Source organism: Mirounga angustirostris, unplaced genomic scaffold, assembly GCF_029215605.1.
Source record: "Mirounga angustirostris isolate CCGP_5_RB_7025 unplaced genomic scaffold, mMirAng1.0.hap1 SCAF_8, whole genome shotgun sequence".
Taxonomy (NCBI): domain Eukaryota; kingdom Metazoa; phylum Chordata; class Mammalia; order Carnivora; family Phocidae; genus Mirounga; species Mirounga angustirostris.
Window position 1 is genome coordinate 38,820,405 of NW_026991716.1, and position 15,711 is coordinate 38,836,115.

The following is a 15,711-nucleotide window of genomic DNA, read 5'->3' on the forward strand; positions in this document are numbered from 1 at the left end:
TTTACAAATTTTCAGATGGAGTGTCTCCTGCCTCATGTGCATGCTGTGACATGTCAGTAGGTATAGAGCACGGTACGTGGTGCAGAGAAAGGATGAATAGATGTGTCAGCCATAATTGGTTATTAATGTGGTAAGTACTGTTCTCACTGTTCTAATGTATTGTGTTACCCAATTGTTTCTACACAGATTCCTGGTTTACTCTCTCTTACACTTCTCCTTTTATGGTGTAGCAAACTCTGTGAGGTGGTGAGGCCTGCTAATAGAGAATGTCCACCCCCCTGATCCATCTTTTTTCATTCAGTCTCCCAGCCCCTAGAACAGCACCCCGTGGTGGTAGGGCCTCATTAAACATCTACTGAATCAGTGCTTGAGCAGCATTTTATAATTGCAGTAGTAGATGACATTAGTAACTAATAGTTTTAGGTTTTTGTTATTGTCATTGTCTATTGAAAGTTTAATAAAATATTTTTATGGTGGAAAAACTCCCCTCCAGGAAGTCCTCCTGGTGTGCATGCTCCTCTGATCCCCTCCTGCTTTCCTGAAGGAGGCTTACTGCTGCATTATGAATTTTGCACTTGGTAAGGTTCTCCCTTTGGTTCATGAGTTAGATGTCACCTCCTAACTGGATTGTGAGGCCCAGGAGAGCAAGGCTCAGGCCAGAGTCCTAGCATTAGTTCAGCCACCCTTGTGCCCATTACAGGCTCTGCTAACCGAAGGCCTCAACTAAAAGTCAAGGGCATTTACTCCCTGTTCCCCGTGAGCTGGTCCTCATCTCATGCAGTCACTAGCTTCCTAGAAACGTGAGCAAGCTGAGAGGCAACAAGTGGAATCCCATTTTCCCACTGACTTCTGTTATCCTTTCAGTCTTCTTTTCATGGGTTTTTGGGGAACATGACCTTCTGCCCTTCTAGCAGTAAGCTTCTCACCTGTCTCTACCCACTCATTCCCAAGACTGTGCCTCAAGGAGTCAATGACCAATAAAACGTCATTCATTTGCCTCGACATTAAAAGAGGCCCTCCCTTCCCTCCCAGCCCACCCCCGCCCCAGATTGTATAGTACCTCTACTGTGAGATGGTGAGTTAGAAGTAGTCATCTCAGCCAAGGGCACGTCTGAACTTCCATAGCACTAAGAGAGCAACTTACTTAAAGGAAACTTTCAGTGAATCTTCTCTAATGGACGAACTTTCCCCACCTAAGGTTTCTGGCTTTGTACTTCTGAATTTTGGGGTCTGGATTTTCTGCTGTCAGCTCAAAGCAGGAGCCCCTGAGTCACCCTCTGTATCCCCTTGGTTTACCACTCACTAACACTTGCTCTCGTTCAGCACCCAGGACAGCTCCTAGTACTGGTTAGGTGTTTAAGAACTAACTCTTCAATAAATGAACGAATGGCTACATCCCAAGCTCTGTACAGAGAGGAATTTAGCCTTACAGGTGAGATCAGATGAACCCACTAATAATTAGAATAACAGGTAAATTGCTACCAGAGTCTCCAGAGAAGCACAAATCCAAATAGTTCCCATTTCCTGAACACGATGTACGTATTATCTCCTTTTGCCCCCCAGGAGTCCCAAAGCTAAGTGCTGTCGGCCCCCTATAACAGAGAGATTAAATAACTTTCCAAGACCTCAGACTGAAAAAAATGAAGGCACAGGATGAACCTCTAAAACATGCAAAGTGAAGGAAGCCAAACAGAAAAAGTCACATATTATGGCATTTATATAAAATGTCCAGAATAGGCAAATCCACAAGGACAGAGCACAGATTAATGGTTGCCAGGGGCTGGGGGGAAAGAGGTGGGAAGTATGCTGCTTAATGGGTATGAGCTTCTCTTTGGGAGTGATGGAAATCTTTTAGAACTAGATAGAGGTGGTGGTTACACAACATTGTGAATGTACTAACTGCCACTGAATTGCTCACTTTAAAATGGTTAATTTGGGGCGCCTGGGTGGCTCAGTCGGTTAAGCGTCTGCCTTTGGCTCAGGTCATGGTCCCAGGGTCCTGGGATCGAGCCCCGCATCGGGCTCCCTGCTCGACGGGAAGCCTGCTTCTCCCTCTCCCACTCCCCCTGCTTGTGTTCCCTCTCTCGCTGTGTCTCTCTCTGTCAGATAAATAAATAAAATCTTTAAAAAATAAAAAAAATAAAATGGTTAATTTTAAGTTCTATGAATTTCACCTCAATAAACTATTTTTTGAGTGATAGGAAAGAAACAAAAAATAGTGGAGGTGCTCATATTCAAACTTAGGCCTGCCTAACACACAGCTAAGCTGAGGGCTGGTTCCGAGTAGAGAGACAAGCACTCCAGGCCAGGTCCCACCCATCAAATCCAAAAGGAGCAGGTGACTCCCACTTCCCTCGCCCCCACCTGGCCCAAAGCCTACCTCAAACAGCCAGACAAGGAGCGTGACAGCACCCATGGAGTTCATGAGGCTGCTGTAGTAGCTGAGCAGGGCGGCCCTGCAGCCGTTCACCCACAGGTTGAGCTCCTCTGTCTGGTGGTCATAGCTGTAGTGAGCCGAATTGTTGGTGAGCTGATACTGAATGCAGGGCCGTGGTGAGCTGGGGTTGCAGCAGCTAAAGGGAACACCATCCACCAGGTATCGCCCATCCACATTGCTCTTGATGCGACTGGAGGAGAAAGATGGCTTGAGAGGGACTTCTTGGATTTCTCACCAGGGCCCAGTTCCCCCCATCCCCCGCCTCTGAAAAGCTATAATATTCATTCATCCATTTGTTCATTCATTCATTCGTTCATTCTCGAGAAATATTTGTTGTGTGCCTACTATGTGCCAGCCACTGTTCTAGGAGCTGAAGATGGAGAAATGACCCTAGAGCACCAATGTCCCTGCCTTCCTAGAGCTTAGGTCCTAGAGGGTTGAGACAGATGATGAACCAAGAAGAAAGTCAATAAGAAATGTAGAAATGCATCCAACCACCCTGTGTACTGCCAGGCCCTGGCCTGCAGTGATTGTTTGGAGCCATGTCAGGCAGGTAGGAAGACGAGCAGGACAGGTGGTGACTGGGACAAGAGTGCCAGGCATTTGTGGCCAGCAGCCTTTGGCCCCCAGCCCCCTCTCCAACTTTCTGTCTCCCAATAACAAGTCACTAGGGACCAAGGCCCCTCTGGCCAGATCAGTTCTGTTCACGGATGTTTCCAGAAGTCCTGCCCTGACCCAGGGCCTGTGTGGGGGCAGAGAACTCTGCCACTAGCCAGGTGGGATCTCCTCACTCACCTGAAGGGTGCAGCCCACATTACTTTTGCACTTCCATATTTACTATGTATTTGGTTAGGACACACCATACATTCATGTGGGTTGAGAATTCAAAAGGGAGAGACATCTTTACAGTGAAGGCTCTCCCCATCCTCATCAGGCATCCGGGTATGTCCTGTCTGACCTGAGTGCGGTTACCCAGGTGTCTATGTGCCAGAGTTCATCAAGCTTTCACCCTTAAGATTTATGCATCTGAGTATATGCATGTTATCTTGAGTAAAAAGTTTTGTTTTGTTTTTTTTTAAAGATTTTATTTATTTATTTGAGAGAGAGAATTAGAGCACATGAGAGGGGGGAGGGTCAGAGGGAGAAGCAGACTCCCCGCCGAGCAGGGAGCCCGATGCGGGACTCGATCCCGGGACTCCAGGGTCATGACCTGAGCTGAAGGCAGTCGCCCAACCAACTGAGCCACCCAGGCGCCCGAGTAAAAAGTTTTTTTTAAGTTGAACATGAACAATGCATTACATAATAGATGCTTTTACAACATAAGAATAGAAAGCATGTAATTATTTAAAACAGAAATTATAATTCCACTTCTGGGTATTCAAAGAAAATGAGAACATTAACTTGAGGGGCACCTGGCTGGCTCAGTCGGAGGAGCATGTGACTCTTGATCTCAGGGTTGTGAGTTCAAGCCCCACATTGAGTGTAGAGATTACTTAAAAATAAAGTCTTGAAAGAAGAAAACATTAAGTCAAAAAGATATATGTATCCCTGTGTTCATTACAGCATTATTTATAAAAGCCAAGACCTGGGAACAACATAAGTGTCCATCAATGGGTGAATGGATAGAGAAACTTTGATACATACATACAATGGCATATTCTTCAGCTATTAAAAAAAAAAAGAAACCTTGCCATTTGCAACAACATGGATGGACCTTGAGGACATTATGCCAAGTGAAATAATAAAGACAAATACCATTTGATCTCACATATATGTGGAATCTAAAAACAAAACAAGTCAAAAAACCAAGTTTATAGATACAGAGAAAATTTGTGGTTGCCAGAGACAGGTGAAGTGGGTGGGTAAAATGGGTGAAGGTGACCAAAGTACCAGCTTCCAGTTATAAATAAATAAGTCCTGGGGATGTAGTATACAGCATGGCAATTATAGTTAATAATGCTGTATTGCCTATTTGAAAGCTGCCAAGAGAGTAAATCTCAAAGTTTCTTATCACAAGAAAAAAATTCTGTAACTATGTATGGTGATGGATGCTAACTAGATGTATTGTGGTGATCACTTTCCATTTTATGCAAACAGCAAATCATATATTGTTATCCTGAAACTAATACAATGTTGATGTCAACTATACCTCAATAATTAATTAATTAATTAATTAATTAATTAATTAATTAATTAAATTGTTTTCAAGGGGCACCTGGGTGGCTCAATCAGTCAAGCGTTTGCCTTCAGCTCAGGTCATGATCTCAGGGTCCTGGGATTGAGTCCTGCATGGGCTCCTGCTCAGCGGGGAGTCTGCTTCTCCCTCTCCCTTTCCCCCTCCCCCCACTTGTGCTCTCTCTTTCTCTCTCACACTCTCTCTCAAATAAATAAAATCTTTCAGAAAAAAAATTTTAAAGAAATTGTTTCAACAATGTTCATTGAAATGATAATTTCAATGGTTAGCTTCTAAATGTCCATGTTTAGTCTCCCACTCATTCTTGTCCCTTGACCTCCAGGTCCCCCCAACTGTAGCCAACTGTCTGTCCTTCTAAAAAGGCTGCATACATGATAAGCAAACACAGATTCTGCAAATATTCTTATTCTTCCTGTTTTTTACCCAAATGATAATGTACTGTCTTGAACCTTTATTTTTTTCCCTTAGCAATATCTTAGAGATCTTTTTATGTCTACCAGTGGAGAGTGTTCTTCAGGTTTTTAATGAGCTTCATGGTATCACCATTGTACAGATGGTCCATGGGGTACTAGTCAGTTCCCTACTGCTGGATATTTAGGGTTTTCCTGGTCTCCTGTCAATACAAACATTTTGGATATTGTGAATATATCTAGGAATTGTGTCAATTCCTAGAGGAGGTATCCCTGCATCAAAGGGTGGGTCCATCTGTGATTGCCCTAGATCCCTACCATATTTCTCCCCGGAGTTTGTACGATCACACCCCTAACAGACATGCATGAGACAACCTACCCTTCATGCCGTACCCACACAGGTTTGATTTTTGACCTTTGCCAACATGATGGATGGAAAATAGTATCTCAAGGTTGTTTTAATTTCCATTTTTCTCATTATGAATGAAATTGAGTATCTTCTGATATGTTGAAGTGTCATTTGTGGTTCCTTTTCTGTGAACTGTCTGTTGATCAGTTTGATTAAGACTTTAGGAAGGTTCTGCACAATGTGGCCTCCTTGGTTCCAGAACAGTCCTCACCTGGGTTATGGTGACCATATTTCCACATGCTCTGCAGTCCCTGACCTCTACTTCCTGGGCAGGACCCTTGCCCAGAGAATGGGTGGCCCTGGGTACACAGGGGATCCAGGACAGTGATAAGAGCAGAACCACCTAAACTTACTCCCAGTTCATTCCGCTGGACAGGTTCCTTCACCTCTCCAGGCCTCAGCTTCCTCATCTGTAAAATGGAGTTGACATGAGGATCATATGAAGGGATGCATGTAAAAAGTCTTAGAAGAGTGGCCGGTACACAGTAAGTGCACAATAAGCGTGGATTCATGGCCACGCCTGGGCGGGGTGATAGAGCCTTCACATGTGCTCTGTGTGCTCTCGGAAACAACTGTGACAGTGGAACAGACCACTCAACACCGCTGGGCAATAGTCACTTGTGAGCAGGCGGCAGGGTTTCTGCCAACTGTGAAGAAGAGAGTATGAGAGTCTTCTGTGAGGACAGCAGCCATGTCTGCGAGAGCAGAGCTCACCGCTGGCCTGAGGCAAGCCCTGCTAGACACTTTTCACTGACTGAAGTGGTTGCTACTGAAGTTCTTGCTTGAGCTCAACTGAGTGCGCCAAGAGCACAGTGGGAGCAGAAACCACTCTGCTCTCCCCCTGCAGCCCCCGCTCAGCACCTGGTGGTGGCACTGGGTGGTCCAAGGTGGGAGGACTGAAGCAGAAAGGCCATCAGTTTGGGATTCCTGTCCCCCTCTTGAACCTGCACGACTGAGCAGACAGTAGTCTCCCACCCCCAGTCTCCTTGAGGCTGAGCTCAAATGCTGTTTGTCCCTCTTCCTGACCTGCAGGCTGTCCCTTGAGCCTGCTCCCACCAGCACAACATCCCACCTGGACCATTCCCAGTGTCCCCATGAGAAGAGGGGGGATTGTAGAGGGAACCAGCCTTTGAGTCCCAAATCTGCATTTCTGATCTGTGGAATTTTATCTTCTGGACCTGTGTGAGGTGGGGATTACCCTCTTGGGAGCTGTGGGGAGCTCTAAATGAGGCAGGGTGTGGAGTGCACTTGACACAGGCCCTCAGAGAATGCCCACCTATGGCCACCTGGGAAGGACCTTGCAATCTAGCAGATTGTTCTACAGAGGAAGAAGTGGTGCCCAAGCAGGGCAGGGCCTCACCCAAAGCCAAACAACAAGTGGAAGACTAGCCCACAGCAGTTGCCCACTCCTCCCGTCAGAGATGCTTCAGAGTCTCTCAGGTCCTTCCTGTCCTTTGGCTCTTCTGCTTAAGTTTCCTGGGATAGCATGATCTCCTCCTTTGTTCCCTGTCCCAGAAGCCCTTTCTTGTCCACGATTCTCTCTCATTATGCACTCTCCAGGTGTACTAAGCTGGGGTAAAGCCTATGGACCTGCCTCATACATACTACAGTGTATCTGAAGTGAAGGCCAGGCCTGCAGTTTTGTGAGCTGAGGCCAGTAGAGGCTCTGAGCTACCCTCACTCTGCAGGCTGGCCTTCTGGAGAGCCCCTGTCTTCCCACGTCACCTAGCTCACTCCCCCAAGTGGAGAAGTCACCTTGCTAGCCTCATTAAGGCAAAGCTATGTCTTCCCTCAGACTGGGATTCCCTAGGTTAGGACTGTCTCTCCCCCTCAGCTGGGGCTCCCTGAGGGCAGGCTGTGTCTCCCCCTCAGACTGGGGTCCCTGGGGGAAGGGCTGTGTCCCCCTCAGACTGGGGCTCCCTGAGGACAGGGCTGTGTCTCCCCCTCAGCCTGGGGCTCCCTGAGGCAGGACTGTGTCTCACCCTCAGACTGGGATTCCCCGAGAGCAGGGCTGTGTCTCCCCCCTCAGACTGGGGCTCCCTGAGGGCAGGACTGTGTCTCGCCCTCAGACTGGGGCTCCCTGAGGGCAGGGCTGTGTCTCCCCCCTCAGACTGGGGCTCCCTGAGGGCAGGACTGTGTCTCGCTCTCAGACTGGGGCTCCCTGAGGGCAGGGCTGTGTCTCCCCCCTCAGACTGGGGCTCCCTGAGGGCAGGACTGTGTCTCGCCCTCAGACTGGGGCTCCCTGAAGGCAGGGCTGTGTCTCCCCCCTCAGACTGGGGCTCCCTGAGGGCAGGACTGTGTCTCGCCCTCAGACTGGGGCTCCCTGAGGGCAGGACTGTGTCTCGCCCTCAGACTGGGGCTCCCTGAGGGCAGGGCTGTGTCTCCCCCCTCAGACTGGGGCTCCCTGAGGGCAGGACTGTGTCTCGCCCTCAGACTGGGGCTCCCTGAGGGCAGGACTGTGTCTTGCCCTCAGACTGGGGCTCCCTGAGGCAGGGCGGTGCCTCCCCTCAGACTGGGGTCCCTGAGGGCAGGGCTGTGTCTCCCCCCTCAGACTGGGGCTCCCTGAGGGCAGGACTGTGTCTCCCCCTCAGACTGGGGCTCCCTGAGGGCAGGGCTGTGTCTCCCCCTCAGACTGGGGTCCCTGAGGCAGGGCTGTGTCTCCCCCTCAGACTGGGGCTCCCTGAGGGCAGGGCTGTGTCTCCCCCTCAGACTGGGGCTCCCTGAGGGTAGGGCTGTCTCTCCCCCTCAGACTGGGGCTCCCTGAGGGCAGGGCTGTGTCTCCCCCTCAGACTGGGGCTCCCTGAGGGCAGGGCTGGGGCTCCCCTCAGACTGGGGTCCCTGAGGGCAGGGCTGTGTCTCCCCCTCAGACTGGGGCTCCCTGAGGGCAGGACTGTGTCTCCCCCTCAGACTGGGGCTCCCTGAGGGCAGGGCTGTGTCTCCCCCTCAGACTGGGGCTCCCTGAGGACAGGGCTGTGTCTCCCCTCAGACTGGGGCTCCCTGAGGGCGGGGCTGTGTCTCCCCCTCAGACTGGGGCTCCCTGAGGGCGGGGCTGTGTCTCCCCTCAGACTTGGGCTCCATGAGGGCAGAGCTGTGTCTCCCCCTCAGACTGGGGCTCCCTGAGGGCAGGACTATGTCTCCCCCTCAGACTGGGGCTCCCTGAGGGCAGGGCTGTGTCTCCCCCTCACACTGGGGCTCCCTGAGGGCAGGGCTGTGTCTCCCCCTCAGACTGGGGTCCCTGAGGCAGGGCTGTGTCTCCTCCTCAGACTGGGGTCCCTGAAGCAGGACTGTGTCTCCCCTCAGACTGGGGCTCCCTGAGGGCAGGGCTGTGTCTCCCCTCAGACTGGGGTCCCTGAGGGCAGGGTTGTGTCTGCCCTCAGACTGGGGCTCCCTGAGGGCAGAGCTGTGTCTACCCCTCAGACTGGGGCTCCCTGAGGGCAGGGCTGTGTCTCCCCCTCAGACTGGGGCTCTCTGAGGACAGGACTGTGTCTCCCCTCAGACTGGGGCTCCCTGAGGGCAGGGCTCTGTCTCCCCCTCAGACTGGGGCTCCCTGAGGGCAGGGCTGTGTCTCCCCCTCAGACTGGGGCTCCCTGAGGGCAGGGCTGTGTCTCCCCCTCAGACTGGGGTCCCTGAGGCAGGGCTGTGTCTCCCCCTCAGACTGGGCTCCCTGAGGGCAGGGCTGTGTCTCCCCTCAGACTGGGGCTCCCTGAGGGCGGGGCTGTGTCTCCCCCTCAGACTGGGGCTCCCTGAGGGCAGGGCTGTGTCTCCCCTCAGACTTGGGCTCCCTGAGGGCAGAGCTGTGTCTCCCCCTCACACTGGGGCTCCCTGAGGACAGGGCCATGTCTCCCCTCACACTGGGGAGACAGTGACTTGGGAAAATCATCATGTCAGAGTTTTCCTGGAAAAACCAACATAATTTAGGAAGTAAATCAATAAAGCAACAAAGAAATCCATAGGGAAATAAACAGTGGAGGGGAGTGGGGAAGGCAGGGGTATAACTGATAATGAGTCAATCCCCAACTGGGGATTGTGTCTCCCCTGTCTTCCCTCACTCACCACCTGCAGTACTTTATATCCAGTAACTACTCAAAAAAAAAAAGAAAATCTTCAAGGAAATACTAATACTGTACTGCTGTATACCAACTGCTCTATGTGCATTAATCCACTTACTCTCTACCGCACCCCTGTCATGTCATTTCTCAGATGAGAAAACTGAGTCTGACAGAAGTCAAGTGAATTGCCAAGGTTCCACAAGTGTCACTCAGCTAGCATTCCAGTTGGGGATTGACTCATTATCAGTTATACCCCCTGCCTTCCCCACTCCCCTCCACTGTTTATTTCCATATGGATTTCTTTGTTGATTTATTGATTTACCTCCTGAATTATGTTGGTTTTTCCAGGAAAACTCTGACATGATCATTTTCCCAAGTCATACATGACTTGGCTATGGGAGAGTATGCTAGAAAACAGGTCTTATCGTAATCAAGACCCTTACAAGCCCTGGTGAGCCCTGAGCAGAGCAAGATTTGTAGCCTGCGAAATACTCTGATATAAATAGCCAGCTCACCATCTAAGGAGCTCTCCTCGCCTGGCTTTGTCTTAAGAGGGTGAGTGGGGCCTTAATCTGTGGTTGTAACCAGGACAAGCACTAAGTAAACAAGGTGATGCTTCTAGAGGAGAGGGAGGGCTAATTCCAGAGATGGGAGACCCCAACAGATCCCAGGCTGGGGGCCCAGGGGAGTCCCAGCCTCCATCAAGCCAGACCTGCCCCCCCACCCCCCGCCATGCTGCCCTGGGCCTTGTCCTCAGGAAGCGCCAGTCTGAGGGGGAGAAACCACACAGCCCTCAAGAAGCCCCAGTCTGAGCAGGGAGATACAGACCTGCCCCCAGGGAGTCCCAGTCTGAGAGGGAGACACAGCACAGCCCTCAAGGAACCCCAGTCTGATGGGAGACTCAGTCCTGCCCTCAGGGAGCTCCTAGGCATGGTCTAGTCTTCTTGAGATGTCTGTAAATTGTTCAGAAAGAGTGAACAGAAGCCTGTAGCCTGTGGATTCCCTGAGTGGGATGGGCAAGTGAGAGAGCTTGGTGCCCACTTCTCCTTCAGACTGAGGGCTTCAGGCGAAGCCCTCCTGTCTGACAGTTCCTCGTGCCAAGGCCTCTCACCCCAAGACACTAAAGCTCTGCTCATCCTGAAAGCAGGGCAAAGTTTTAAAGGAATTGTTATAAACTGGCTGAAAACTTCATCCCTCCTCATGTGATGCGTTAAGATACACAGAGCACCCTAGGAAGTGTTCTTGCTAAAACCAAACCTGAATCCAAGCACACCTCAGCCCTAACTACTGGCTTATGGGCAAATGCAGGGGACAGAAGAACAAGTTAGATGACACCACTTGGCTGCAATTGCCCAATTGAGAATGTGAGGAATTCTTCAGGACAAATAGCCCAGTTCCTTCAGTACACACATGGCATGACAGTAACTGTTATAGAGTAAAAGAAGCAAAAGTGATCAAAGAACCAAATGCACAATGTGGGCTTGGTTTGGATCCTGATTTGAACAAACCAACTGTAAAAGATAGTTTGAGACAGAGAAAATTGAACAGACTAGATATTAGATGTTCTTGCTGCTAGTTTTGTTGGGCATGATTACTATTGTGCTTATGTCAAACAAAAACAAAAAGGCAAAAAACAAACCCTCTGTACCTGTTAGAAATGCCTCCTTAAATATTTACAGGTGAAAGGATTTGCTTTAAGATACTCAGAGGGAATAATGGGTGTTTGGGAGGGTGGTATAGATGAAACAAGAAAGCGAAAATGTGTGCATTTGTTGAAGCTAGGAGAAGTGTACATGGAAAGTCATTATAATTTCTCTACTTTTGTGAATGCTTGAAATTTTCCATGATGAAAGTTGAGAAATGCAGTAAAATAAAAGAAGCACTGTCTGAGAACTACAAACCTATGTCCCAATAACTTGCTCTGAAGATTCAGTCGCTAAGGGAGGCCATCCCTGGACTCTGCTCCTCCCTCTGAGGGCTTCCCCCAGTTATAAGGGAACCTGTCTCCCCACCGTCAGGAGCACCAGGCCAGAGCCAGTGAGAAGGTAAACACACAGGGTAGAGCAGAGCCCAGCCTCGCTTGCCCCAGGCCGCAGGGAGCCTGGGCGGTTTCTCTGGTTTCTGTGCAGCCGCCTCGCGATTATCTGAGACCCGGGCACAGAAGAACTGGAATCCAGTCATAATCCCCAGAAGTTTCTCAAGCCTAGGTCGTCTCCGCCCACACCTTCCACTGTCCCTCTGGAGGAGGACGGCATGGAGGACAAGAAGACAAAGAAAGACAGGATGAGAGAGGACAGTGTGGCCTGGATAATTCAAAGCTTCAGTCAGGGCACAGATTCATCTAACACTGAGGCTGTACAAGGTGACTAACGTCACTGGAAGCAGTACAGTCGAGTGGAAGGAGCAGAATTACAGCCTGGCACCCCATACAACGCAATATGATTCGTCTGTGAAAAGGAAGGATATTCTAACAAACGTGGCAACATGGTTGAACTTGGAAAACATTATGCTAACTCAAAAGAGCCAGGCCCAAAAGGACCAATATTATATGATTTCCTTCAAATGAGATGTCCAGAAGAGGGAGAAGCATAGAGACAGAGAGGAGACTAGTGGTTCCTTAGAGCCAGGCCATGGGAGGCTAGGGAGTGAAAGCCAGAGTGTACGGGGTGTCCCTGCCACACGATGAAAATATTCAAAGGTGGGCTGTGGTATTGACTGGTAGGTAGCACAACTCTGTGAACATGCCAAAAACCATTGAACTGTCCCCCTTTCATTGGGTGAGTTGTAAGGAATGTAAATCATCTCAATAAGCCCCCACTTCTTGCTGTGAGATCCAGCCTGAGGCTCAGATCTCTCATCTATAAAATAGAGAAAAACAACACCTAAAAGAATAACAACAACTAAAAGAATTATTAAACCCCCCAGGGAGAGGTTTTGTGCAGAATAAATGTGGGACCTGACAACATAGTGATGGGGCAGACTGGGGGTGGGGTGTGGCCAGTGGACTATTTGCTTGGGATGGCTGGGGTGGGGTAGTGGTGCGGGTGGGGAGATTCTAAATTCATAAAAATCTGAGGTGAGGCGCCTGGGTGGCTCAGTCTGTTAGGCGTCTGCCTCCCGCTCGGGTCATGATCTCCAGGTCCCGGGATCAAGCCCCACATCGGGCTCCCTGCTCAGCGGGGAGTCTGCTTCTCCCTCTCCCCCTGCCCCTCACCCCTGCTTATTCTCTCTCTCTCTCTCTCTCTCTCTCTCTCTCTCTCTCACTGTCTCTCTCAAGTGGATAAAAAAAAAAATCTTTTTAAAAAATCTTCAATTGATATTGTTTAGGCCAGGAGCCTTCTGGAAGCAGTCCTTGTTCTTAAAGATCCCCCTAAGAAATCTCCAAACACCAGCCACCAGCTTGCTGGGACCCCAAGCTCTGTGCTCAGTTTCCTGGGGGACCATTGGAGGAGGGGCATAGCTGGGGAGGTTCCAAGGGAGCCCTGTGTGCAGGAACCCAGTTCCACCTCTCAGGACCCGGACTAGAAATGTTTTCTGTAGCCCAGTCCAGCAAGGTGTACATCGTATGGAATGGAGAGAGATGCTCCAGGGGCAGAGCCTGCAGAAAGGACCAGAAGTTAGGCACTAGACACTGCCCATACCCAGGACCAGTATCACTGGAGGAGCTCGGTGCATTTTCTGCAGACTTCCCACCCTCCCCCCTCCAATCAGCTCACTGTTCCTGGGATCCCCTCCCAGAGTCGTCAGGGTCAAGGAGACTGAGGCCCACCCCAGCCTTTTTATTGGCTCCTCTGAATTTGCTGGGGAAAGGAAAAAGAGAAAAAGGTGAAGAATTCCTTTTAAAAAAATCTTGGTGGAAGATGACGCTGCTCCCTGGTCCTGCCCTCCTGCCAGGCCCCACGCCCGCCTCTCTCTGCTTCTGCTGCCTCCGGATCCTCGCCCTGAGGTTGCTGCTGAGAAAAGCCAGAAAAACGTAAATGCTTACCACTTCTCCGTGCTTGGCCTCAAAAAAATAAACACACTTTAGATTGTTCAGAGGAGGATTTGCGGGGACCTGCTTTGTCAGGAAAACTTAACAGTCCTCCTAAGTAAAGCAGTCAAGATACGAAAAAAAATCTGAGCCTCTGGAAAGGGAGGAAGTGCCACCCCACGCCCAGGGGCCTCCCCTCGCTCACAGGTGTTGTCCACTGGTCATCAGAGTGAGAATTTGTGGAAAGCAGTGACGTGGTCCTCTCTCTACCAGGTTGTGCCCTTAGCAGCACAGGACTGTGACATCATGGGAGGTTTGGGAAAGGAGACAGGCATTTCAGTTCTACCATTGTGTCTTAAGACCAGCTTTGTGGAAAGTGACAGCCAACAGATACATTTTCCACCTGGAAACAGCCTAAGGGAAGTAAGAGAGAGACGGAGACAAAGAGACAGAAGAAAAGCCTCAAAGAAGCCTACTCCAGTGTGGCCAATGGAAGCAAATAAGAACGAACTAAATGCCTGCCTAAGTGTGTCCATTCAGGAAGTGTAATATGATGCACCAATTAAACATGATCACTTTACACAAATACCAGATGATATCACTCACATGTAAAATCTAAAAAACCAAACACACAGAAACAGACTAGACTGGTGGTTGCTGGGGGCGGGGAGAGGGAAGGGGAGATGTTGGTCAAAGGGTACAAACTTCCAGTGATAAGATGAGTAAGTTCTGGGGATCTCCTGCACAGCATGGTGATTATAGTTAACAATACTGTGTTATATCCTTGAAACTTGCCAAGTTCTCACCACAAAAAAGCAATGGCCATTATGTGCCATGATGCAGGTGTTAGCAAATGCGACCATAGTAAACACTTTGCAATGTGTAAGTGTATCAAATCAACATGTTCTGCACCTTAAACGTACACAATGTTACTTGTCAATTATATTTAAACAAAGCTGGGGGGATATAATGGTTTTGAACATTATGCAAATACTATATTATCAAATTACAAAATGAGGTGCTCAGTTGTATTTATACCATGGTTACACTATTTATTATGTAAATGTTAACAAGACTAAACCAAATGGGGAAAAATTAAAGCCATTAGTCAGTCGTGGGTGAGAATCTGACTTGAATTCTTTTTCCTGTTTTTGTTTCTCTTAATGTTTTCACTATATATTGTGTGTGTGTGTGTGTGTGTGTGTAACTGAGAAACTTTTTTCAAGTCCGTGGGGTTAGGATAGTTTCACTCCCAGCAAGTTGGTATGAAGCACTGAGGTGGTTTGGATCAAGCCTATTGTTTGCCTCAAAATTTAGATATGCCAACCATTGCGAGTAGAACGACCTGGAGAATTTCTCTGTTCTGGGACTAAAGGAGATTTGGGGATTACAGAGAGGCTTTGTAAGTCTCTCCAGTGACTAACTCTGTGCAGAAGGCAATCAAGGAAAATGACAGGAAAAAATGAAAGCCCTTTCTTATTTGCTCACAAGGGCTGTTTCAGCTTCTCCCCCTCTCCCACTGCCATCCCCAGGAATTCTGCTTGTCCCTCCTGTGGCACCTTGTGTAAGTCCTGCCACCTTGTGCTGCCCCTGCAAGACCTGTCACCTAGGAAGGGCAAAGCGGTTTACCAGTCTCTTCTTAACTAGGGATTTGTAGCAGTAATCCCCACCCACAGAGAAAATAGAAGCCCAAGCAGTGACCTTCAGTCTGACTTCCCTTCCATCATCTGGGGTTCCTGGGTGTCATCTGGGCATCAGCTGTGTCCTGCTGCCAGTGTGCCCAGCACCCTGCATGCAAGTCCTCTTGGACTCACCAGCCTTACCCAGGACAACACTGAATGAACAGCTGACCTCTTGCCTCAGCCAGGGAATGGGTTGGATGGGACAGAAAGAAGAGGTGAGGATGAGCCACGGGCTCAGGGCAGGCTGCCCTTTCCCTGGAAAATGACTTGAGACCCATAATGGTGGGTCTCTGGGGAAGAGCAGTGTTCCGGGGTCAGCCGCTGTCACCTCCACCTCTGGCTCACCAGGACCTCCCTACGTTGTAGCTCAGGATTTTATATTTATACACACCACAAATACTTTAGATACGTTATCGTGTCACACTGTCATGATTCGAGAGGTAAACACCAGCAGGTATTTAATGGGCGCCTGCTGTATGCCAGGCTCTAGACGGAGCTAGGGGGTGACCTCCAGGATGATCTATTCCAGTGGATTTGTTTAAAAGATGGGCGAGCAAGGT

General features: G+C 49.6%; 2 protein-coding genes across 6 annotated transcripts in view; one reads left to right on the top strand and one right to left on the bottom strand.

Moving 5' to 3' along the window:
- Window positions 1–15,711, top strand: part of UBR2 (ubiquitin protein ligase E3 component n-recognin 2) — a 143,588-nt gene that overhangs the window by 122,195 nt on the left and 5,682 nt on the right. For all 4 annotated transcript variants that reach the window (XM_064597604.1, XM_064597606.1, XM_064597605.1 and 1 more), the window contains 2 exons: window positions 16–130; window positions 5,827–5,935. The gene's annotated coding sequence lies outside the window, so the exon portion shown is untranslated. The remainder of the gene's footprint in view (window positions 1–15; window positions 131–5,826; window positions 5,936–15,711) is intronic.
- PRPH2 (peripherin 2) overlaps window positions 1–15,711 on the bottom strand; it is a 30,771-nt gene that overhangs the window by 2,406 nt on the left and 12,654 nt on the right. For both annotated transcript variants that reach the window (XM_064597611.1, XM_064597612.1), the window contains exon 3: window positions 2,381–2,627. In XM_064597611.1, the coding sequence (XP_064453681.1) occupies window positions 2,381–2,627 (247 nt within the window). The remainder of the gene's footprint in view (window positions 1–2,380; window positions 2,628–15,711) is intronic.